This window comes from Rhinopithecus bieti, unplaced genomic scaffold (genome assembly GCF_001698545.2).
Source record: "Rhinopithecus bieti isolate Rb0 unplaced genomic scaffold, ASM169854v2 scaffold_5273, whole genome shotgun sequence".
NCBI classification, from domain to species: domain Eukaryota; kingdom Metazoa; phylum Chordata; class Mammalia; order Primates; family Cercopithecidae; genus Rhinopithecus; species Rhinopithecus bieti.
The window spans coordinates 797,887-823,187 of NW_016805057.1; the positions used below are offsets into that span (position 1 = coordinate 797,887).

At 46.1% G+C, this 25,301-nt stretch overlaps 2 protein-coding genes across 2 annotated transcripts in view; one reads left to right on the forward strand and one right to left on the reverse strand.

Annotated features, from left to right (window-relative positions):
- ERICH6B (glutamate rich 6B) overlaps window positions 1–15,116 on the forward strand; it is a 70,822-nt gene extending 55,706 nt beyond the window's left edge. The window contains exons 13-16 of the mRNA XM_017870973.1: window positions 5,708–5,793; window positions 5,956–6,108; window positions 11,095–11,320; window positions 14,734–15,116. Of these exons, the coding sequence (XP_017726462.1) occupies window positions 5,708–5,793; window positions 5,956–6,108; window positions 11,095–11,320; window positions 14,734–14,952 (684 nt within the window). The 3' untranslated portion in view covers window positions 14,953–15,116. The remainder of the gene's footprint in view (window positions 1–5,707; window positions 5,794–5,955; window positions 6,109–11,094; window positions 11,321–14,733) is intronic.
- Window positions 15,117–22,935: 7,819 nt separating this feature from the next.
- The window catches only part of COG3 (component of oligomeric golgi complex 3), a 74,969-nt gene continuing 72,603 nt past the window's right edge, over window positions 22,936–25,301 (reverse strand). The window contains exon 23 of the mRNA XM_017870974.1: window positions 22,936–24,887. Within this exon, the coding sequence (XP_017726463.1) occupies window positions 24,858–24,887 (30 nt within the window). The 3' untranslated portion in view covers window positions 22,936–24,857. The remainder of the gene's footprint in view (window positions 24,888–25,301) is intronic.

Consider the following 25,301-nt stretch of genomic DNA (forward strand, 5'->3'; position numbering starts at 1 on the left):
ATCATTCAGCAAAGTTTCCAGATACGAAACTAATGTACACAAATCAGTAGCTCTCCTCTACACCAACAGTGACCAAGCTGAAAATCAAATCAAGATCTCAACTCTTTTTACAATAGCTGCAAAAAATAAAATAAAAATACATAGGAATATACCTGACCAAGGAGGTAAAATATCTCTACAAGGAAAACTACAAAACACTGCAGAAAGAAATCATAGACAACACAAACAACTAGAAACACATTCCATGCACAGAGATGGGTAAAATCAATATTGTGAAAATGACCATACTGCCAAAAGCAATCTACAAATTCAATGCAATTCCCATCAAAATACCACCATCATTCTTCACAGAACTAGAAAAAAAATCTTTAAATTCCATTGACCAGAATGGGTCCCATGACCCTGGCTAGCTGCAAGAGAGCTGGGAAATGGAACAGCTTGCACTAAGAGGAAAAGCAATAGGACAGCTTTACATCGTGAGTGTGGCCCCAACTGTGGCAAAAGTGGAAGAGAGTAGGAAACCAATACGGTTAACCAAGGTATGGACATTTCTGGCCTCCAGACAAGGAATGAGAAGTTTGGTATTCCTTCAACTCTTGGGCCTGCACTGAGAAGGGAAGTCTGTGGGACCAGTCAGAACTCCTATGGACAGGAGAAGGGGACTCTCTAGGTTGTAGCAGACAATGGTAAGGGTGTTGGAAGCCCTCATATAAAGGCTTCAGCTTTCTCCTATCCCTGGCCTCACGTCTTCTAATAGATAAAAGAAACCTTACTTGGCTTATTGTTCCAATTAGGCTATATAACTCCATGTTCTTCCACACTCCAGGCCCTACCCTGCCTCAGACCTTTGCCAGTTCTGGCACCATCTACCCTCCATGGCACCCCCTCCCCACTAACATCTAAAATGTCCTCCCTGCAGCCAAGAGGAAGATTCTCACCAAGATCTCTAAGCAGAGGATCCTTTCTCACCTACTCATGGTAGGCTGCACCAAGCACCCATGGCAGGGAGTGGCACATTTGGTTTTGTTTGTTTGTTTGTTTTACAAACAGGCAATAAATCCCAAGCTGTTTACTGAGTGCAGCACCTTCTGTGTGTGCTGGTGTGCAAGCCAAATCCAACCACTCCAGTCCAGGACCCAGGGCCTCACAGCAACTATGGCAAGCTCGCTGAACAGCTCTGGCACAGCTCGGGGTCCCGCCTGCAGGACTGCAGGAAAGGCCAGAGACGTAGTCTCCTCACTCTGCACTTTAAGCTTTTGCATCCTATTGTCTTCAAGCAAATGCTGATGAGCTTCAGATGCTTAGACATGCCGTTTGTTATATATTTCCCAGTGAGAGAACATGTGCCAACTCCAGCTCTGTGTAAGAGATTTTGCTTTGTCCATGGGATTCTTATCATCAGAAAAATTTCATTACATGACAAGTGAATTCGACAAACAGAAAGCATCTCAAGAAATTCTGGCTTTTGGGTGGCTTTTGAAAATAAGACCTAAGTGACAAATACCCGCTACCCATGAAAAGTATCTGGACATTTCCAACAGGTCACCAGGCAAACCAACTGTGGGTATAATACAAAGCACTTTTTAAACCAAGTCTCCATCAACGGATGGATGAAAAAGGAAAATGTGGTCTATATACCAAATGGAATACTATTCAGCCTTTAAAAAGAGGAAAATCCTGTCATTTGTGAAAACATGGATGAACCTGGAAGGGATTATGCTAAGAGAAATAAGCCAGGCACAGAAAGTCAAATACTTTATGACTCACTTATGTGTGGAACCTAAAAACATCAAACTCATAGAAACAGAGTGACCAGGAGCTGAGGAGTAGGGAAATAGGGAAGTGTTGATCAAAGGATACAAAATTTCCACTAGACAGGAGGAATAAGTTTAAGAGGTCTATTGTACATCACGGGGACTAAAGCTAATATTATATATTGATATATATTATATATTATATGATATATAGATTATATATAGATTATATATCATATATTATATATTGATATATTATATAGATATTATTGATATTATATATAATATCTATCAATATATTGCATACCTGAAAATTGCTAAGAGAGTAGATTTTAAGTTTTCTCACCATAACAAGACATATGTGAGGTAATGCATATGTCAAAGCATCATATTGTACAACATAAATATATACAATTTTTATTATCAATTAAAGAAAGAAAAAACTTTTAAAGGGGGTTTTTTTTAGGTTTAAAGAAAAAAGCAGTGCTTTGTGGACTAAATGTCCCAGGTGACTGGGAGCTTAATGGTTAGAAGCAGCATCAGGGATAAATCTGAATCTTGGGGGTCAGATTGCTGGAGCCTGGCTCTCTTCTCGCTAGATAACTTTGTGTAAGTCATTTAGCGTCTCTTAAACAGGAATAAATGATAGTGCATATTTTGTGAGGTCAGTATACTGTGGAATTAAGGTATTTAGTGCAGTGCTCTGCATAAGGAAACAGCCACTGTATGTTGGCTATATGATCATTGTCACCTTGAGGAGTGCTTCCTACCCGATGTCTAGGTGAAAACTAACAGACAGCTTTCTCTCAAACAGAACTGCATCTGTCTCTTATCACCTTAAATTTTGCATTCTGCTTAAAGCTTTCTTTGGACAAAGAATTATTCAACTTTTACAATAATAATTTGGGCCCATCCAGTGACCACAGCGCCCATCATGACCCCAATCCTCCACCCCTAGATTTAACTGGCAATGTGGTCCCCAGCTTCATACCGATGTCAGAAGGGAGAGTCAACACTTACCTAACAAATCAGGTCTCACTGGAAACATTCAAGCCAAGATTGGATAACTGCTTTTCCAGAACAGAAACTCATGTGTCAAAAACGGTGACTAATAAACATACTAAAAGAATATGGTTGCACAAATACCAGAATCTGATCAGATAAAACAGTTTAAGGAATGTCTTGCAACTACAAGAAATTCCCAGAAAACTGCTTTTTTAACTGAGTTAAAGACTTCACAACAAGAGAACTAAAACCCGAAGAGACTACCTGCTCAGAGGATTGCTTACAGAAATATTTTTAAATAATGCAAAGAATACCCATGAGATTTCAGGAATATCATTCAGCAGCCAGACAGGACTCTGTGGCCAACTGCAATGGAGAAGTCCTGATGGATGAACTTTTAATAAAAAATTTCCAATAGCTATTGCACAAGAAATGAGGACTCATCTGATGGAATCTCCTGAAAACAGTGGCCACCATGTTAAACCATCACTCATGACTGTTTGGCAAATGGAAACTACTGGAGAAACGAAATCTCTATTTCCCTGGAATATCAAAATAGAAGGCCTTGTTGTTCAATGACAATAAGAGGCAACATTTGTTGAGGCCTTAAGATTCAGTAGCTGTGTCACTTGATTAGAAAAATAAACTATTGTTTCTTCGAAAAAACTTAAAAATGGCTTGAAAAATCACTGATCTGACTTCTAGTTAGGTTAATGTGGGGTACTAGATGGTCTGCAAAGCCTTCCTGCTGCAAACACCTGGGAATTGAAATAAAACAGAAGAAGCGTCCTTTTCAGTGCAGAACAGAGAATGTAAGAAAGTAAGGAAATAGCCAATACCAGAAATACAGAGAAAACTACAAAACCAGAAGAGTATGTGAGCCAGATGTGTGTGCTGAGGAAGCAGGGGAACAATGGGTCTTGACAATCCACCAGCATGGGGACAGGGGACAATTAGAGGACACACACCCTTTCCAAGCACAAGCAAAACATCTCGTAATTGCTCACATGCTAGGTCACAAAACAAATCTCAGCAAACACAAAAGAATGGATACTGTATAGGCTATGTTCTCTTGCCCCAGTGCATTTTAATGAATAATAGTAATAACACAACCAAAAGTCCTTTATACATTGGCAAATTTAAGAACACCCTTGTAAATAACTTGTGTGTCAAATCTGAAAATATTTAGAATAGAGTAAAATGAAAGGTAAATAACTACATTCATGGGAAACAGCTAAACAGTAAATTGAGGGGAATGTTACAGCTTTTTTCTAAGTCTGTTTTGTGCTGCTATAACAGGGAACCACAGACTGGGTAGTTTACAACGAACAAAATTTTATTGGTTCTGAAGGCTGGAAAGTCCAAGATGGAGGGGTCACATGTAGCAAGGGGGTTCTTGTTTCATCATCCCATGGGGGAAAGGCAAAATGACGGCAAGAGAGAGAATGAGAGCAAGAGATCAAACTCGTAGCCTCAAGCCCTTTTATAACTGATATTAATCTACTGACGAGGTTAGAGCCCCCATGACCTAAATACCTCCCATTAGGCCGCATCTCCCACCACTATTACACTGGGGGTTCAATCTCCAACACATGTTTTTGGGGGGACACATTCAAACCATAACAGCTTTAAACACATATTTTAAAAATCTACAGCCATATTCCCCTGAATGGTTTCAATCTTGTCTAATCTCAGAAGTTAAGCAGAGTTGAGCCTGGTTACTACTTGGATGGAAGACTATCTGGGAATACTAGGTGTCAGGGGCTTTCTTTTAAATGCTTTCTCTTATAAAGGAGGAGGAGGAGGATGTGCAGGAGGAGTAAGAGAAAGATCTTGAAGAAGAAGAAAGACAAAAACAGAAGAGTTTGGCATTCAATTCCAGGAATTAGAAAAATAAAATAGAATAACATAGAAACCCCACAGAAAGTAGAGGATATAAATGATAATGATATGAGCAGAAATCGATAAAATAGAAAACAAAGAAATAATAGAATAAACAAACCAAAACTTTGTCCTTTGAAAAGATTAAAATAGGCAAACTTTCTGACAAGATTGATTCAGAAGGTATAAATAATAGAGAGAATGAAAACAGGGACATAACTACAGAGACAGCAGAGATTTCTTTAGAACAGTATAAACTTAAATTTTTTATGACAATAAATTTGAATGTTTATGTAAAATGAACAATTTTCTAGAAAAGCAGTTTGCAAAAATGGATTGAAGAAGAAATTAAAAACTTGAGTATACCAATGTCATGGGTTGAACTGTGTTCCCTCGAAAGAGCCATGTCAGAGTTCTAACCCCCAGTGCTTCAGAATGTGACCTTATCTGGAAACAGTCTTTGCAGATGTAATTAGTGAAGATGAGGTCTTCTTGAAGTAGGGTGTGCCCCTAATCCAATATGGCGCCCTCTTAAGATGATGGCCATGTGAAGATACAGAGAGCACCACATGAAGATAGAGGCGGAGACCGGGGTGATGCATCACAAGCCAGGGAACGTCAAGGATCTCTGTCTAGCATCAAAAGCCAAGAGAAAAGCATGGAAGAGATTCTTCCTCAAAGCCTCTAGAAGGAACCAACCCTGGGGACCCTTTGATTTCAGACTTCCAGCCGCCACAACAGTGAGATTAAATTTCTGTCATTTTAAGCTACCCAGTTTGTGAGACTTTGTCCCAGCATCCCTGGGAAACTAATACAATCAGTAACCATTGGGGTGATTGAAATGACAGTTTAAAATCTACACACACACACACATGCACACACAGATCCAGTTCAGCCTCCTCATTGTATAGACAAGTAAACTGAAGCCCCGCAGCTCCCCAGCAAGTTGGGGAGGTAGCATGTGACATCGAAGAGCAAGCAGATGGGGTCAACACCATGCTCTGCAGTAGGACAGTTGGTACCCATGCACTTTTCACACTTTTCATAGACTTGTCTTTTCTTCCCAGGTGCATCAAGGTGATGGAAAATTAATTCTCTACCCCAACAAGAATGTCTATCAAATTCTCTTTCCTGATGGGACAGGCCAGATACAGTATCCACAGAAGCACAGAGATGCTCGTATTGACATATATTGGCACCTAAAATGTCTATGATTCAGGGTGTGGGGTTTGACTGAGGCCTACATCATCTGTAGGGCCCTACCTCTTCCAGGGGAGCCCAAGGACTGACTTCTTATGCCTTAACCTTCTCCCAGTTATCCATCAGGAAACCTGGCTGTGCTCATCTTATATGTGAAAATGAAAAAGTTCACATACATCGTTCTGGAAGACAGTCTAGAAGGGTGGATCCGGGCGCTTATCAACAACTCAGGCAATGCTACCTTCTATGATGAAAATAGTGACATCTGGTAAGCTTGGGTCATGAGTCCCTAACACTCCTGCCCATGGAGAAGCAGCTGGACAAAGCGTGACTCACAGACTGTGTGAACTTCGTCCCTCCCTGTGTAAGAGTTACACATGTTGGAAATGAGAGAATGAGCACCATGATGGATCAGTCCATGAGGTCCCTGACTGCAGAGAAGGCACCATGTTCTTACTGCACCATTGCTCCTCCATGGGTGAAATAGCCGTCAAGGCTCCACAACCACCACATTCTATTGGTTTCATCTCCTGAACACCTCTTGAGAGTCACCTTTGTGAGAATTTTGTTAGGAAGACCCAGTGCCTCCCTGTTCTGGGTGCCTCAGAGAGAAGAGTTTGGTGAGGGTTTGGAGACATATTCATACAGAGTCCATGGTCCAAAAGGCAATTTCTAAATATTTCACTATTACTGAACTTAGTTCTAAGTTCCCATTTCTGGTAATGGTGGAAAACCATCTTACCAATTCAAGACCACTCAGTCACTTCAAAATGTTTCTCCATCTCTTTGAGGTAAAGGACTCTCTTTTCAGGATTTTCTCCTTCCCTTCCTCTTCTAAGTGGTGGTGGTGTGGGGAGATATATATATATATTTTTGTTTTGTTTTGTTTTGTTTTGAGACAGAGTCTGCTCTGCTGCCCAAGCTGGAATGCAAAGGTGTGATCTCAGCTCACTGCAACCTCCACCTCCCAGGTTCAAGCGATTCTCCTGCCTTAGCCTCTTGAGTAGCTGAGATTACAGGCATGCGCTGCCAAGCTCAGCTAATTTTTGTATTTTTAGTAGAGATGGTGTTTCACCATGTTGGCCAGGTTGGTCTCGAACTCCTGACCTCAGGTGATCCACCTGCCTCGGCCTACCAAAGGGCTGGGATTACAGGTGTGAGCCACCACGCCCGGCCAAGGGAACTTATATTATCTTGGATCAACTTTATACTTTCTTCTTGCCGGTCAAAGCCAAACATAATTCCAAAAAAGGATTTTCATTCTGCAGACTTTGGTTTTTAATATTATTTTCTCTGCTGTGAGTCTTTTTAGACACCATTTCCTGATTGTCTTCTTTATTCTGGAGGTATCTGCCCTCCCTGTAGGCCTTGTGTATAGAAAATGCTGTCCAAGAAGTGGACCAAGGTTTTGGGTACAGAAAGCACAAAGGAGTGGGGCAAGAAATTCAGTGAATTACCTCAGAGAGGATCTGGTGACAGATCATCAAGTAACCCAGGGAGGGAAGAGCCCCTATCTCAGTCCTATCAGCATGTCCCAGTCCCTCTGCACCTGAGCATCTGGATGAGAGACAGACAGTCCCTGGGTATCCCTTCACGGCACCCCTCACCCCCCGCAGAAGTCAAACCACAGGGCCAGCCCCTCTCCCTCTCTCATGAATGGGCTGCCCTACCCCCAAACTGATTCCTTCCCCCAGGGGCAGCTGCTCCAGAGGAAAAATGTTACCCACAGAGGAAGGGCTTAGTCTCTGAGGAAATTCATCAGCAAAACTGCAGTCTCGTTGACGCTAGGAGAAGACTTTATGGAAAAGCCTCCCAGAGTCATTTGTGAATACAAAGCCACTTGGTCAGGGCCCGACCCTAACTGCTAGAATTTCCTCCGCACCAACAGGACTTCTCCATGGTGCCTCGGGCACCAGGAGGGACTTAGAGCCAAGCTATTTCAAGAGCTGAATACATCTTAGGTCATTTTTGATTTCCATTTCCTCCGGGAAGATGGAAGGCGTGGCTGACCTTTGCCAGGTGTGTGGAAGCTAAAATACAGCACAGGCCTCGACTCTCAGCCCAAGGGGTCTCAGGACAGGCTTCCTACCTGGGTTCAGGGTCCCACACAGTGTTAAGACCTGCCCAAACTCAGGGTCCCTGGTGGGTGGGTTCTACTCATTCAACAGTTCAGGATCTTTTCACCCCCTGAGCAGGAACTTCCCAATTCTGACCATTTCTAGATGTTCCAGATCCCATCTTCCTAAGGGAGACTTAGCGCAGAGCTGGGAACCCTCAGGCAGAAGCAGATCTCTAACCCTAGGGAGTCGGGGATGGCCTAGCGTTGCTCCTAGAATCCGAGGTTCTCTGGATCTCCCGGGATAGAAATCAAGAGAGATCACTAAACATAGCAGCAAAGGAAAGTTTATTTCAGCTTGTGCACAAGGGAACCAACACTGAGAAAAGAAAAGGAATGGGCTACTCCCTGAGTGCAATGTGTGGGTTGGTTTTATAGGGTCTTCCTGTGGGGAAGGGTTATGACAGGGCATGTATAGGAGCAGTTTTCCTGGTGCTCGCACAGTGGCTCAACATGCCTCTTCGAACATCTTCTGTAACATTCGCACTTTCAATCTCCACCCCTGGGTGTGGCTTTTAGCATTAAAATAAGGAAAGGGCTAACTATAAGTTGGAGTTGAAGTCTAACTGCACATATAGGGCTCCAGGGAAGTCCATAGCCACCTGAAATAGGAGCTTCTTGGGTCTTCTGTTACTGATTGGTTAAGGGCTAGCTAAGCTAGAGCTTGAGTGAGGGGCTTTTATTCTTTTCCTCCAGACCACCTTAAAATTGGGAACCAACCAGCCTGCCCATCTCAGTGTGAGAATTCTGATGGGAGCCATTTAAAAGGTTAAAAGCTAGCAGGATCTGTCCCCCACAGAGTGAAGTAAGAAGATCCTCCTCTTTGCTCTCCTCTCTATCAATGATAACAAGGAAATTTTAATGTTTTCTCAGTTATTGTTGTGTATAGACATTTAATCCTTACACAGCCCTCTGAACAAAGTAGTATTATTATCTCCTTTTTACAGTTGAGGAAATGGAGGCACAGAGAGGTTAAGTGACTAGCCCAAGGTCACACAGTTTGCAAGTGGCACAGCTGGACTTGGAACTGAGAATCTGGCTCCAGAGCCCAGGTTTTTGTTTGTTCATTTGTTGTTTTTATAATTTTGGTACCAAAGAGCCCAGGTTTTTAATTCACTACTATGTATACAGCCTCTTATTTAGAGAAGGAGGAATGAGGTTGGACAGGCTGGGGTCCCAAGACAAAGGAACTTAGAAGTTTGTTTTTGTTCAATGGAAAGTGGGAAGCAACAGGAGGATTTGGGATTCAGTGGCTGGAAGTCCTCCCCACTGGAGGTGAGCAAGGCTTCCCACAGCAGGCCTCCGAGCCAGCTTCTCACTCTGATGAGGTCCCTGTGTTCTGTGAAAGGTTCGTATATACAAAGTGACCCCCAAATGCAGAGGGAGCTGAGAAACCAAAGAACAAGGCAGACAAATCCGGTTTGTCTGTATGAGGTGATTTACTAGAGGAACTTACAGACAGAAGTGCAGTCTAGGATGGATGCGGGACAGGTAGATCTCTGCACCAAAACCTCGCAGATCTGGGGCCTACATCTTGGGGGAAAAACTACACGTGCCCTGGAAGGAATGTGTAGGCAGCTATGGGTGTCAAAGCCTGTCATGTATGCAACAACATCATGGGTTGTTTTCAAAAAAAGGTGAAGTGTACCGTGAATAGATATTTCTAGATAAAATGTAGTACATCGCCACCCCCTGGACAGCTCAGATGAGACCTGGCAGACTGAGTAACCTAAGCTCCCCAAGCCCTCCTTCTCCAGACGAACCCAGGCCTCACATCGCTTCCTTTCTTCATGTGATTCCCCAGAGATGTTGCTGCCCCAAGGGCACTGATTCCAGGAACTGCCCTTTGGGATTTGAAAAGCAGAAGCCAGGGCCAGAGGGACGCGATGGGTTTGAAATGTCAAGAGAGGATGGCTCAGAGGGCAGGCAAGCCCCAGAGAGTAGGGTCTGGAATGAATGAGAGAGAAATGCATCCACCCTTCATTCCCTTGTACCTATCAATATGGGTGCCCTGCACAAGGCTGGGTAATAGGAATTCAGCAGCGCAGCAGACAGGCAAAGTCCCTGCCCTCAGGAGTTGGTGCTTTAGTGAGAGAGAACAGATGATGGACAAATACAGTCAATTCTCATGATTCATGGTAGTTATAGTCTATAAAGTCATTGAGAACACTGCATTGGCCAATACTGAACCCCTTGCTCCTAGGGGAAATACACACATATATAATATGTGATTCACGTGGAGCCAGGGACGTGCCCAGAGCAGCGGGAAATCTGATTTCCCAGTGTGCACATTGCTGGCTGAGACTGAACAAGGCCACGCTCTGCCTTTCTGCTCAGCTCTCCTGCAGAGGCAACCAGAGGACACAGGTGTCCTTACACAGGGCAGTGTAGTGCAAGAAGCTACAGCTCTGGGGCTGGTAGGACAGGGTTTGAATCCCAGCTCCAGCATGTGTTACTGGGACAGCCTCGGGCAAGTCACATGACACTTCTGAGCCTCCTATTCTTTTTTGTAAAATAAAATTAAAACAAAACAAAAAAAAAAACAGCATCTAGCAAGATGGGCTGCTTTTAGGATTTAAGATGATAACCTATGTGAGATGTGTCTGTGTGCATATTTCCCCTAGGAGCTATGGGTTGTTATTCACTAAATTACTGGCTTTCTAGAACATAATACAGTGAACAATGAGAACTTATCATATCTATTCGTAAATTATATGAAGGAAATTAACAAGGCATGGCAACAGAGAGTCCCGCAGGGAACCGGGGGCCTGCTCAGGCTGAGGAGGTGATGTCTAAGCTGAGACCTGCAGGATAAGCAGACGCCAGCCGTGCCACGTGGGGCAAGGGACCTTTGCAGGCAGAGGGCAGAGCATGGCAAAGCTGTGAGCAGGAAGAGCCTGCACCCGCCAGGAACTAAAGGAGAGGGAAGGAGGGTGGGACAGGGCCATACGGTGAGGCCAGCGCAGAGGACAGCCCCTGGTGTTGGGTTGGTTGTCCATGTTGGAGCTTCTCCTACCCATCAACTACCTGTCAGGCTTTCTGTGGCCAAGTGGGGAAAAAGAAAGGGAAGGAGGGGAGGAGGAGCAGAGGCCCCGGGCTGAGCGCCCTGGCTGCCTGACATGCTTCCTCTTGGTGCAGGTTGAACCTGAGCTCCAACCTGGGCTACTACTTCCCCAAAGACAAACGTCAGAAGGCCTGGAACTGGTGGGATCTGAACATCCATGTCCACGCACCCCCTGTCCAGCCCATCTCCTTGAAAATCAATGAGTACATCCAGGTACAAATAAGAAGCCAGGATAAGATCATCTTCTGCTTCACCTATGAACAGAAGCGGATTTGTTTAAACCTGGGCACCAGGTACAAGGTAAGGTCACGACTCCCCACACCCTCTACCAGGTGGGGTGCCCGCCTGTACAAAGGCCACTGCTGGCTTAGACTGGCCCATGCCACAGGCCTCCAGGCTTGTTCTACATATGCCAACCCGTATAAAAACAAGGCCACTTTGCTTTACCTGATGTTTAAGTACACACAAATGCATTCATGCAACTTCCCAGCACTGTGAGCTTAAGCTCTGAGGAAATTCACATCAAAATGCTCAGGCTAGCCTGGGAAGAATAACTTGCACCTGTTGCCCCAGGACTTTGGGAGGCCGAGACAGGTGGATCCCTTGAGCCTAGGAGCTTGAAACCAGCTTGGGCAACATAGCAAGACCCCTTCTCCACAAAAAAATTTTAAAATTAGGCCGGGCACGGTGGTTCAAGCCTATAATCCCAGCACTTTGGGAGGCCGAGACGGGCCGATCACGAGGTCAGGAGATCGAGACCATCCTGGTTAACCTGGTAAGACCCCATCTCTACTAAAAAATACAAAAAATTAGCCGAGTGAGGTGGCGGGCACCTGTAGTCCCAGGTACTCGGGAGGCTGAGGCAGGAGAATGGCGTGAATTCGGGAGGCGGAGCTTGCAGTGAGCCGATATCTGGCCACTGCACTCCAGCATGGGCGACAGAGCGAGACTCCGTCTCAAAAAAAAAAAAAGTTTTTTTAAATTAACTGGGCATGGGCCAGGTGCGGTGGCTTACGCCTGTAATCCCAGCACTTTGGAGGACCGAGGCGGGTGGATCACTTAAGGCCAGGAGTTCGAGACCAGACTGGCCAGCCTGGTGAAACCCCGTCTCTACTAAAAATACAAAAAAATTAGCTGATCCCAGTGACTTACGCCTTTAATCCCAGCTACTCAGGAAACTGAGGTAGGAGAATTGTCTGAACCCAGGAGGCAGAGTTGCAGGGAGCCGAGATCACACCACTGCACTCCAGCCTGGGCGACGGAGCCAGACCCTGTCTCAGAAAATAAATAAGTAAATAAATGAATACAATTAACTGGGCGTGGTGGCTCTCACACCTGTAGCCCCAGCTACTTGGGATGCTGAGGCAGGAGGGTCACTTGAGCTCAGGATATGATCCTGAGAATAAAACACAGATGTCATGCTGCATTATCTCACTTGACACTCACAGCGGCCGTGTCAGAAGTCAGGGCCAGAAACAAGGGGGAAACTGTGTCCCCAGGCCTGCTGCTGTGTCCTCTTCCCTCCTCCCCAAACCTATTCTTCTCTAGACAGATGATCTCCTGGAAGTTCGAAGCACACTGCCCAGGCAGGCAGGAGAGGACCAATGCTGCATTTGTTTCCTAGGGCTGCTGGAAAAAATCAGCATGAACTAGGGGGCCTGAAACAACAGAAGTTTGTTCTCTCACAGTTCTGGGCCAAGTCTGAGGTCAAGGTGTCTGTGGGGCCACCATCCTCCAGAGGCTCCAAGGGAGACCCTTCCTTGCTCTCCCAGCTTCTGATGGCTTCTGGCGTTCTTGGCTTGTGGCAGCATCACTCCAGTGTCTGCCTCCACCTTCACACAGCCTTTTCCTCTGTGTGTCTGTGTCAAACCTCCTTCTCCTTTTTCTTAAAAGGACACCAGTAGTTGGATCTAGGGCCTACTCTAAATCCAGAAGGAGCTCATCCTGAGAGCCTTAACTTAATCACATCCACAGAGACCCTGTTTCCAAATAAGCTCACGTTCCCCAGCACTGGGGTTAGTACTTGGACATCACTTTTGGGGGACACAGTTCCACCTACTCCAAATGGTGAGGCTGGACCCCTGGATCTCCAACTGTAATGGGGGAAGAAGGCGGGCTCCTGAGACCCTTCCTGAGGACCAGAGTCAAGGAAAGGAATGAGGGTGTCCTTGGCTCCCCCGGTGAGGCCTAAGCAAGGTTCTCTTCCTGCTCAGCTCCCCCAGGCTATACCACATGGAAGGCTCCACTTGAAAACCCCCCCCCCCCACCCAGAGAGGTGCCCAGGGCCCCTGGGAACAGGACTGCCTTGGCAGACAGATGGATGGACATGTCCCCTGGGAATGAGGCAGATGGAGAAGTGGGCTGATAACAGCAGACTCCAGCAGAATAGATGCAGCTGTGTGCAGAGTATCTGAGAAGAGAGGAGGGAGTGTGCTAGGTTTCGGGTGATGAGACACGCCAGTTTGCTCAGGACTGAGGAGTTTCCTGGGACATGGGACTTTGAGTGCTAAAACTGGGGAAGTTCCAAACAGGCCTGGCCTGCTAGGCCCCCCCCAGGTTCCCTCACCTGGCAAGGCCTCCTATTTTGCAGGTGAATAACGACATCCCAGCATCCTTGCCTATCCTGGATTTCTCAGAGCAACCAATCCAGTGAAGAGGAGGCCAGCACTACCAAGCCCAAGTGGCCATTTGCACTCCGGCCACGGCCGGGACGAGCTGGGGCTAGACAGCATGAGGGCCTGGGGCACTGGCCTTTGAATGGTGAAGGGAGGAAGGCAAGGACAGAAAGGCAGTACCCAGCAAGGTTGCAGGAAGGGCTGCTGTGGGCAGAGAGACCGGGGGCCTGACGCCTTGGAGAGCTAGATCCCGGGGAGGGGCAGCTGTGCCTGTGCAAGGCGTGTCCCAAATGAAGCAAATCAGCACCAGTGTAACTAATCAGAGCCAAAGAAAGGAGACAGAGCCTAGCACAGGGTCAGCCCAGGCGGGCAGTAGTGTGCCCGGGGAAGAACAGACCCCTCCATGCCCAGCCGCTCTACCTCCTGGGTGACGCTAGCCTGTGGTCTGAGCCCATAGTCTTCTATAAGATGGACATAGGTGCTTGTGTGGCTAAAACAATAACAATATTGTGTGAAGACATTTCATCCGCACAGGAATGGAGCACACGGGTCTCGTCCTATCTTATCCCCTCCAGGAGACTCTGTCTTCTGTCTTCTGCAGGCTGCAGACCCAGGCAGAACTTGGCATAGAGGCGGCCTCCCTGGGCCAGGCCTTCAGCTAAACAAAACCCAGATACACTCCCAAGGAGCCTAAAGTGGAGGCGGGGCTCACAGGCAGCCACTGTGAGGCATCCCAGCCCTTGCAGAGCCCCATGGTCGGGACCCCATGGGGAGAAGCCCAGCAGCCCCAGGAGAGCATGGCCTTTGGAGGGCAGGCCGTGCCAGGGCACCAGAGCTGCTTTCCCTCAGGTCTAGGGCCAGGCATGGGTGTGGCCTCAGCCCATATCACCATGGTCCACATGACCACAACACCAGCCAAGTGAGTGTATTTGGAAGCAGCAGGAAGGTGGCAGGTGGCGGGGCTGAGAACACAGATCTGCTTTCTCGGGTGAAGGCTCAGGGAACACTTGGTCCTGGCCACAGGAGGCCTGGCCTGGGTCTGGGGCACGGCGCTCAGGCAGCGTGCATTCTCACCCAGTCCTCTGTGCATCCCCGCAGTTTGTGATCCCGGAGGTGCTGAGGGAAATGAAGAAGAAAACCATCCTGGAGGCAGAGCCCGGCCCAACAGCCTGCAAGATCCGGGTCCTTCTGGGGAAAATGAACAGGCTCCTGAATTACGTGACCATCCCTGATCTGGAAAACTTCACAGAGGCGGTCAGTACGTCACTGATGGACAACAAGTACCTGAGGAAGATGTTCTCTCAACTCTGGTTTTAGGGCCGGGCTTTTCTGGCATCCACCAAATGTCTTGGGAAGGTGGAGGCCTTGGGAGCTCCAGGGAAAAAATCCCCAAAGACCTGTTGACGTTCTGTGAGAGTTGGTTTGTAATTTGGGACCTGTCGTAGCTCTTGGTTTGAAATACACGTTTTTGGCAGGAGGGCTGACAGAGTCTGGGCCTGAGCACAGAAAACGCTTGATAGCCCTGATCCGACAGCACCGAAGCAAGCTGTCATTTCAGTGACATATCAATGCCTGTCCTGCCTGCTTCTACGGTCACTCACTCTGTCCTTTTGTGACTTTCACTACTGGCCTTGACTTAGGACAACAACCGTGCTCACAGCCAAGCTCTGTCTTTTGTTGGCTGTGTGGTCTTGGGCAAGTAGCTTTTATACCTCGGTTTCCTCATCTGTAAAATGGGCCTAAAAATAGCAACTATCAGCACAGAGTTGGGAGTATTAAATTAGTTAACGCACATATAGTCCCTAGAACAGGGTCTGAACCGTAGGAGCCACTCAGTAAGTGTCACTCCAATTACTGTCAGCTTGGGCCTTCCTTCACGTCTGGGCAGCTCCTGGGAAGGGTCTGTGAGACGATCAGGAAGGCTGAGTGTCTGCACTTCCTTGGGCTGCAAAGGCACAGCCGCTTCAGCTTCCTCAGGCCTTTCTCCTCGTGACGCTCCCTGTTGTTACTGAGCCTGCGCACAAACCAGGCGGGCCCCAGTGTAAGCACTGTGCAAGCTCTAGCTCATGTGGCTCCAGGATGCGGGCAGTATTTTCTCAAGGACATGGGGATGCAGAGAGGTTAAAGGACTCGCCCAGGATCATGCACCAGTACGTGATGGTAAAGACTGGCATTCCAGCCTACTCGACTGCAAAGTGACATCACTGTGGTGATAATATGAGTATGTTTATGACCGCCCCCCCCACCATTCCAGGGCATCTCAAAGACTCAAGGCCACTCCAGGTGCTACTGCCCTTATCCTACCTTGTTGCACGGCACCTACCCACCCCCACCCCACTCCAGGGAGCTCTGGAGGCCAGTCCCAGCCACCCAGCTGCTGCTGACTTGGCACAAATCATGCATCAGCCTTGAGGGGGTCCAGCCGCTCCTCCTGGTGTTGGAGCCTCTGGGCACCACCCCAGAACACAGCGCATCCTCCTGAGGCTGAGAGAGGGGAGGCTACATGTGGCCCAGTGCCCGGATCCCCCACACTTCCTGCATAGCCCCAGAGGCTCTCTCCAACCCTGAATTCATCACACCTTATCCACCCCTGCCAAGCCAGAGGGAAACCCAGATGGCAAACCCATACCGGCCCAAACCCAGTCCCCCAAACCAGTAGGTGACGGAGAGCCCGAAAGGACCCCCATGCCAGCTCCCCCCAGAAATTGGGTGGGACACTTGGGGTCACTGGTAACAGTTACCAACTTGAATAGCTAAAACAAAAGGGAAAAATGTGTCATCTGGAGGTAAGAACACTGACCCGAACTGAAGATGCGATGGATCTCAGAAATGGTTGGAGAGGCTGCAGACCCCGACTTTCTGCCTCTCAGTCTTCGACACTTATCTTGTCCTGGAGACGTTTTCTACGCATCTCAGGTCACATGGCTTTTCCCAATCACTCTCAAAAACACCCCCGTGGTCTCTGCAGTTGGTCTTGATTAAATCAGGAGATCACCCTTGGTCCAATCCAGTGCAGTAAGAGCAGGTGGGATTACATCTTGTAAATGGCTCCCAGCTGATCCCAGAGCATGAGTAGGGGCAGCTGTTTCTGAAATAGGCAACTTGAGCTGGGCAGCCCCCCAGGGGATGATTTTATACAATCTCAGGACACCTGCAAACTTCCCAGAATGACCTGAGCTCCAGCCTCAACCAAGACAGTATAGAAAACCCCAGACCTGGCCAGGCGCAGTGGCTCACACCTATAATCCCAGCAATCTGGGGGGCCAAGGTGGGAAGATCACTTGAGGCCAGGACTTAGAGACCAATCTGGGCAACATGACAAAACCCCACCTCTACTGAAAATACAAAAATTAGCTGGGTGTAGTGGTGCACGCCTGTAATCCCAGCTACTTGGGAAGCTGAGGCATGAGAATGGCTTGAGCCTAAGCGGCAGGGAGGTTGCAGTGAGCCAAGATTGCACCACTGCACTCCAGCCTGGGTGACAGAGTGAGACCCTGTCTCACAAAAAAAAAAAAAAAAAAAAAAAACCCAGGCCAAGTACAGTAGCTCATACCCAGAATCCCAGCACTTTGGGAGGCTGAGGCAGGCAGATTACTTGAGGTCAGGAGTTGGAGACCAGACTGGCCCACATAGCGAAATTCCATCTCTACAAAAAATTAGCATGGTGGTGTGCACCTGTAGTCCCAGCTACCTGGGAGGCTGAGGTGGGAGGATCACCTGAGCCCAGGAGGTCAAGGCTGCGGAGAGCTGTGTTCACACCACTGCACTCTGGCCTAGGCTACAGAGTGAGACCCTGTCTGAAAAGAGAGGAGAGGGAAGGAGAGGGATTGGGAGGAGAGGGATTGGGAGGAGAGGGGAGGGACCCTTCCTCTTGTAATTAGCCATTCTCTACTGTGAACAGTGACACCCAAGTGCTGCCTTCATGGCCTTTCTCCCTGAGGCTCTCCCACTGTCCGCCACCAACCTCCACTTAATACTTTGTCCTCACCCCCAAACCATCACCTGTGCAGCTGAGCTGGGACTAGGACAGTCAGGCTGTCCCAGGCATGGCACTACATGTCACTTCCTTGGCCTGACAATCACACCTTGCTGGTGAATGTTGTCATTGGCTAACACACAATAGTTCCTTTGGTGCAAGGTAATGAGCCATAAACGACTACTGTGGTAGCATCCCTTTATATAGGCACAAAGTTCGAGTGCCTGGTTAGTTCCACACCTATGCTCCGGGTGCACTGAAACCCCCGTCCTTACCACACATCAAAGATAGAAGCTCCCAAGTGGATCTCAGCAACACACAAGTCATCCCTAGCCTGCTACTGTCTCTTAGCCCCAGCCCCGAGGCTTCCCCACCCATAGCCCCATGCCCTCTCCACACGGAACTGGAAGGAGGTGCATGTGCCCTGGAATCAGCCCTGGGTTTGGGTCTTGGTACGAACACTTAGCTGTGTGGCCTTGGGCAAGGAAATGAGCCCTCTGTGACTCAGTTTCCTCCTCTGTATTATGAGGACAATCACAGAACACACCTCACAGGGTATAATAAGGATTATAATAAGGATTAAACAAGATAACATAGATAAGGCACTCAGAACAGTGCTTCGTATTATGAGTCTAAGCACTATTATCATCAGTGGCTTGTTATTATCTTGTTATCTATTGGTCAATTCCTCTCCCTGATCCTCCTCACTTCACACAACTTCTCACAACATGATTCCACGAATGCAGAGGTTGTAAACAGGCGGCCTCACAGGGGCGTTTTCTTTGGTCAGCACCTGTTTTAAAATAGTCTGTTGCCAACATTTAAAAACCAGGGGATTTCACACAGAAATAGGATTTCCATCTTCTGTTGTAACTGCTGCCCTGTGCGGGCCATTATCAAAAACTGGACAGAATGAGTACTCAGGCTATTTTTTTTTTTTTTCGTTTTTGAGACAGAGTCTTGCTCTGTCACACAGGCTAGCATGTGCAGTGACACGATCTTGGCTAACTGCAACCTCTACCTCCTGGGTTCAAGTGATTCTCCTGCCTCAGCCTCCTGAGTAGCTGGGATTACAGGTGCCCACCACCGCACCCGGCTAATTTTTGTATTTTCAGTAGAAATGGGGTTTCACCATCTTGGCCAGGCTAGTCTCCAACTCCTGACCTTGTGATCCACCTGTCTCAGCCTCCCAAAGTGCTGGGATTACAGGCTTGAGCCACCACGCCCGGCCACTCAGGCTATTTTCATAAGGAATAGTGAGTAACAGCACCTCATAGATTGTGCAGGAAGTAATGAAAGTAGCCAGCTGGCCAGGAACTGGAAAATCCAGGTCCCAGCCTATTAGTTTGCTGAGGCTGTTATAACAAAATACCACACACACTGAGTGGCTTCACCAACAAAACTTCCTGTCTCAAGTTCTGGAAGCTAGAAGTCCACGATCAAGGTGTCGGCGGGCTGCGCTCCCTCTGAGGGTGCTGGGAAAAGATCTGTGCCAGCCCTGTCCAGCTGCTGATATTCTGCTTGGTGGTTGCCTTCACATGGTGTTCTCCTGGTATGCATGTCTGTGTCAAATGGATTAGGGGCCCACTCTACTCCAGTATGTCATCTTAACTAATGACATTGGCAACGACCCTGTTTCCAAACAATGTCACATTCTGAGACACCAGGGGTTAAGGTGTCTGCTCACAATTCAACCTGTAACCCCCTCTGCCCCACACCCTTGACCAGGACCCCACACTCCTGAGGGAACAAATTCTCTCTGACACAATATCATGTTGTCTTCAATGACTTGGTAGAAAAAGGGTCTTCTCCTAAAAATGAAAATGAACTAAGTTAGGCTGTTCATCAACAATACTAACCCAGTAGGTTACACGTAAGAATTTTCTGATGGGTAATTAATCAGTGAATGCTCCAAGGGAAATGAAGCCTCTTCCAGTGCACTCGATTAGGCCATACAACAAACATACACTGGCTGGATGTGGTGGTTCACATTTGTAATCCCAGCACTTTGGGAGGCCGAGGCCGAGGGATTGCTTGAGCTCAGGAGTTTGAAACCAGCCTAGGCAACATGGTACGACCTTGTCTCTATTTAAAATAATAAATAAAAGCAAAACAAAACAAATACACACTGAGCACCCACCATGTGCTCAGGAGACAAGGGGGAACAGGCTGTCTGCACTCGGGGATCAGAGAAGCAAGCACAGCAAGGCAAGGATGTTGTTTTACGGCAGAAGCGCCGTGGAAGCAAACGACGGAGGCTCAGGGGCGAGGGGAGGGGCCACGAGAAGCTGTTTTGGAGCTGGGCTGCAGAATGAAGAGGATTTGGGGGTCCGGTGCCTGCTGGGAGCCCCTGGGAGAGGCAACGGCATGTGCAGAGACACAGAGAAGCCGCCATCAAGGACAGACACAAGGTTATGGCACATGCAGATGTGATAGGCAGGTCTCCTCTTTTGGGTGTCCAACCCCGTCCTCCTTTATGGGAAGGAATTGCCCTTGTGAGCTTTTAGTAACAAGAGGCAGAAATCCTGCCTCCAACCACAGAAACTAAAAAAAGTTGCATCAGTCAGGGTCCTGTCAGAAACCACACCAACGATTCATACAGGGACAGTGAAATGTCAACTATTAAGAAGTTAATTCTAAAAAGGGTAGAAAAGAATTGTAAAACTCATTTCAAATTTAATTCAAACAATTAAAGACTAGCAAGTGCAGAGTGCAGCTCTCTCCCTTCTCTCTGTCCCTCTCTCAGAAAGGTGCTAGTGCATAGGAAGTGGCTGCCAGGGCGCAGAAGCTGGTTCACAAGAAGCTTCCTGCTAGGAGGCCAAGAAAACTCACTGAAGAGTGAATGCCACTCTGCTAACAGCCACAATGAGGAAGGAAAAACATACACACGAGAAACAGAAAGGGATCCCTTCCCTTAGGCCTCACAGCATACCTCCAGCACCCTACAAAGCCTAGCACTGCACCAGCTGGTGAAGGAAAAACGTTTGCAGGGTCCAGCTCCAGAATCTCAAGGTAGGACAACAAGGGTGGATTTGTAGCTGAGAGGCAATACATTGAAATCCTCCTCCTCTATTCCAGCACTCAAAGCATGGAAAACCAGATACACGTGCACAGACACACACACATGCCCCATATGGAGTTAGCCTGGCCAAGATGAAAGCAATTGCAGTGACTCCAAGTCCAGGCTCGGCCACAGCAGTGGAGACAGTCTGAACCAACGCTTCCTGCTTCGGACCAAAAAAAGGGGGCCACATGGTGCTTCCTGTTCTTATTCCTCTGGTTCTCCAGCCTCCAGTCTGTCCCCCCATATCCTCCCAGTAAAGTCCTTTACTGCTCAAATTAGACAGTGATTATCTTCCATTGCTTGTTCTCAAGGACCACAATAGATACAGAGGAGGAGCAGTAAGGAGATGAGGCTGGAGCACGGGCAGGGGCTCCCCTGAGATCCACTGTGCCCTCAGGAGTTCAGAGCTTTATATTCCAGGAGTAAGGGGGCACGGAGCTGTTAATAAGACTGGGCTCTTGCAATAAAGATATTTCAATATTCCAAGGAGGAATTGAAAATGAGGGCCTTGACCCAGGGCAATGGTATTGGAAAAACAGAGGGAAAAAATTAAAGAGCTGTCTGGGATAGAAAATGCACAGGATTTGGTGGTTAACGGGATGATGTGGGGAAGGCTAGATGACTTGGACAACAAAGTCACGCAACACTTATTGAGCATCTTCTGCAGACACTGTTCTAGGAGCTGCATATGAACAAAATTCCTTTCCCAAGGAGTTTGTGATCTGGGTTGGTAGGGAAGACAAAAAACAAACAAGCAAAATACATCATGCGTCAGGTACAAAGACAACTAACGCAGGTGAGGGGAACAGCAAGTGCTGGGGACTGGGACTCGCTATTCTATATAGCAGGATTTCACCACCTCTGCTTCACTGACATTTAGATCCAGTTGATTCTTTGTGGTCGGGACTATCCAGTGCATTGCAAGATGTTCAGCAGCATCCCTGGTCTCTATGCACTAGAAGCCAGTAATACCCCACCCCTAACACACACACACCAGTCACAACCAAAACGTCTTCAGATACTGCCATATATCCGGGGCTAGGGGCAGGGGCAGGGATTGCCACTGCTGCAGGTCATACTCAGATTTTTAGTTTTGTTTTCTTATAGACTAGCACATCTATCTTGGCAAGTGCTCCGTGTATGTGAGAAGGTATATCCTGCAATGTTAGGGTTTCTGAATTTACTAATGGGAAACACGACCATCCGGACTGTGATTCATTCTATAAGATAGCTGGCCTTAGACTCTTCCTTAAAAAAAAAAAAAGTCAATGTCAAGAAAATAAGCATATGAAAACTCTAAGAGTAGTGGTCTAAGCTAAAAGGAACTAAAGAGACATGACAACCAAGTAAAACTTTGAACCCAGGATAAAGAAAAGCTATGAAACATTTTAGGGGAACAATTAGGGAAGCTGAAATATGGACTTCATATTAGATACTACTGAATTTCTTTTTTAGGTGTGATAATGGCATTGGGTTATGTCGGAGAATGTCCCTATTCTTTGGAAACAGATGCTGAATTATTTAGGGGTATAATTTAACGGTAAAGTGTCACAATGACTGCAACTTCCTTTCAAATAGTTCAGCAAAAGAATACGTATGGGTGTGTTTGTATACACTGTTAAAACCCACTTGATTTCCTTCAGCATGTATAAAAGTGCCCAATCTTGTAAGAAAAGTTATTTTAGAATATAGATAGAAAAAAATCTGGAAGCTATATGCCAAACATTCAACTGTGGTTGGCAGTTATAAGTTGTCTTACTTATAACAGCAGAAGAAAATTTAAAGATATGGTGTTGTTAAACCAGGGGAAAAAATACAAATATTTTTGGAAAATAGATGGAAGAATACACTACTACTAAATTTCAATACAACTATGTATGCCAGTACTATGCTGACAGTACTCATGAAATTGTCAGTTTCACAAAGAAAAAGTTAAAATGTCTTCTAACTAATGAAGCATTAAGATGCTTCAAAAATGTTTTGCCACAATAATTTTCTTGCCAAAGGAATTTATACAGCACAAAACTGGCAAAATCTGAGTAAGAATGATAGAGTATATTAATGTCAATAGCCTGGTTGTGATATTGTGCTATAGTTTTGCAAGATGTTACCATTGGGGGAAGCTGGGCAAAGGTACATGGGACCTATCTGTATTATTTCTTAAAACTGCATGTGAGTCTGATACAAGTTATCTCAATTAAAATTTTATATTAAAGAAATTTTCCTCAAGGAATCCATACACATATCAGACACATGAGGACAAGGTAGGAAGCAAAATCTTTATTTTAAAAAATTCACATTTATTAAAAACAGCAATTTCTAGCCAAATAATATAAAGCATTTTAAATTATTTGAAAGTATATACACTCTTTGTATAAGTGAACACTTGAAACTGTACAGATTTAAACAAATAATCATTAAGCAAACAAGTTGGGTCACTATTACCTACTCAGCACTTTGTAAGGTGTTTGAGTGTTTCAGAAATAAAAGATCAAAACACAAGAACCAATGTCATTAAATATTTTTATAAGAACACACTCCATTCTGTACATCAAATTAAATCAGTCACAGTACTTACTGTACAATAATCATGCCCTCATTTCTTTGGAAAGGCTATTAAAAATCAAATGTACATATAATACACAAAACTGGATATTTTACAGTTTATTTCATTAAACATGTATTTAAAAAACACTTAAGTATAAGTAAATACAATCTTCCTAATTCATTCATTTCATGGCAAAGAATGAATATAGGCCCTCTTACCTTCTACCTTCTCAAAATAGAGAGTAATAAGCTCGATCAAGCAACGTCCATCACCAATTTAAACTGAGTGAAAAGGAAGTGACCTGTTACAAATGACAACAATCAGGGTAGGTAACCCATCTGCACCCTGCAGAAGTGCTGCCTCAGTACGTTTAATGAGTTACAGGCACCTACTGCACCAAAAGGTCCCCTGGTCCCATTCCAGAACCCCTGACAGTGTCCACCTCTAGACTAGTGTTTGAATAACTCAGAATTCTTTTTGAACTAAGAAGCTGGCTGCCTTAACATTGGTGGCAAAACCAATCCAATAAAGAAATAGGAATTTGATGGAAAATACATAGATATGCATAATTGATGATCCCTGATATGGTGTGGTAGTTTTCAGATGTGGATAGTGTTTGTCATCCTTAGGTTTGCTAGTAAAATATATTCAGATGTAGCCAGCCTGAAGATCCACAAGGCTGGTCCACAGCACAGCACAGCACAGCCAGCTGAATGAATAGACAGGACATGAAAGTGTTTGCTTTTCAAAGAACTGCTAAAACCAAAGGCAGTGTGCAGAAGGCTGGTGACCTGAACCTTCATTCAGGAGGAACACTACTCATCAGGTTTCCTTCTCTCCTTTATGCGCCAAATTTAAGACACTTTAATTGGTACTTTGCTCTCACAAACACGCACTATCATACCATGAAGATACTCATTAAAGACACCGCACGTATCTATGATGAGAAGGCTGCGGCTCCTTGCTTTAGAACTGTCTGCACCTAAGCAATTCAAGGGGCACAGATGCTGGAGCTTCACACAAAGTCCTCGTATCTTTAAACTACCTCACATCAAACAGAGAAAAGGGTGATACCCCGAATTCCCAGGAAGGCAGAATGTGTCCTCAGAAGCAACCAATCTACTCCAAACTAAACTTCAAAATGACAGGAGAAACACATTACATTAAATAGGAGTGTGAAAATAACATTTCACTGTGGAATGCTCAGTGGTTAAAATTGTTACAGTGTTTCACGTTTTAGCAAACCTTACTCTTACAGGCCTTCTAATTCGCTGTATTTCTGTCAAGTTCTTTGCACTACTTATTGTAATCTATGCTTATTGCACATCTTTAACAAAGAACCATCTCACTGAGTGTCTGCCCTAGCTCTCTCTTCGCATTTCTTGTGACCATTTAAATGAGGCAGTTATCACCAATCACACATTAATCTTTGGCATTTTGATGTTTCAGAAAAGAAAACACCGATCCCGTAACACTTTGCTTCTATTTCATTCTGCAGTCAGCACTGAGCAGCACGCTCGTGTGGTTCTTGGGGACATTCCCACATACGATTCCTCGGTGTCCTGCAGACCGCAAGACTTCTCAGCCTGCTCCTCCCAGACAGACCATTTAGGTGCACAACCCGGCTGGCCTGCTTATTTAGAAACTGACAGCAGAAGGCTCAGCTGAAAAGCAAAATTAAGAGCTATGTTAGTTCTCCTATGGAATACTGTCCTCGAGAAAAGTCAAGGAGGGACAGGAACCACAAGGGTTGAAAAACCTTAGCACCATGCAATACAGCCAGGTAACAAAACCTGCATATGTACCCCTTGAATCTAAAATAAAAGTTGAAAACTAAAATAAAGCAATTAGAATGGGGGAAAAAAAAAAGAAGAAGTTGTTTAGAGCCTCAAAACAGAATGAGAGAAAAGACCAAGATTTTATGAGACCAGTAAACATGGCTGTAAAGTAGAAAGTGGCCCACAATGTCGGTCTATTTCTGAGGCAGCCATTGGGCACTGGCATTGGGAGGCCCTGTCAGGGGTCACACTTCATTACCAAATCTAGGCCATCAAATCACTTAAAATCCAATGAGATTA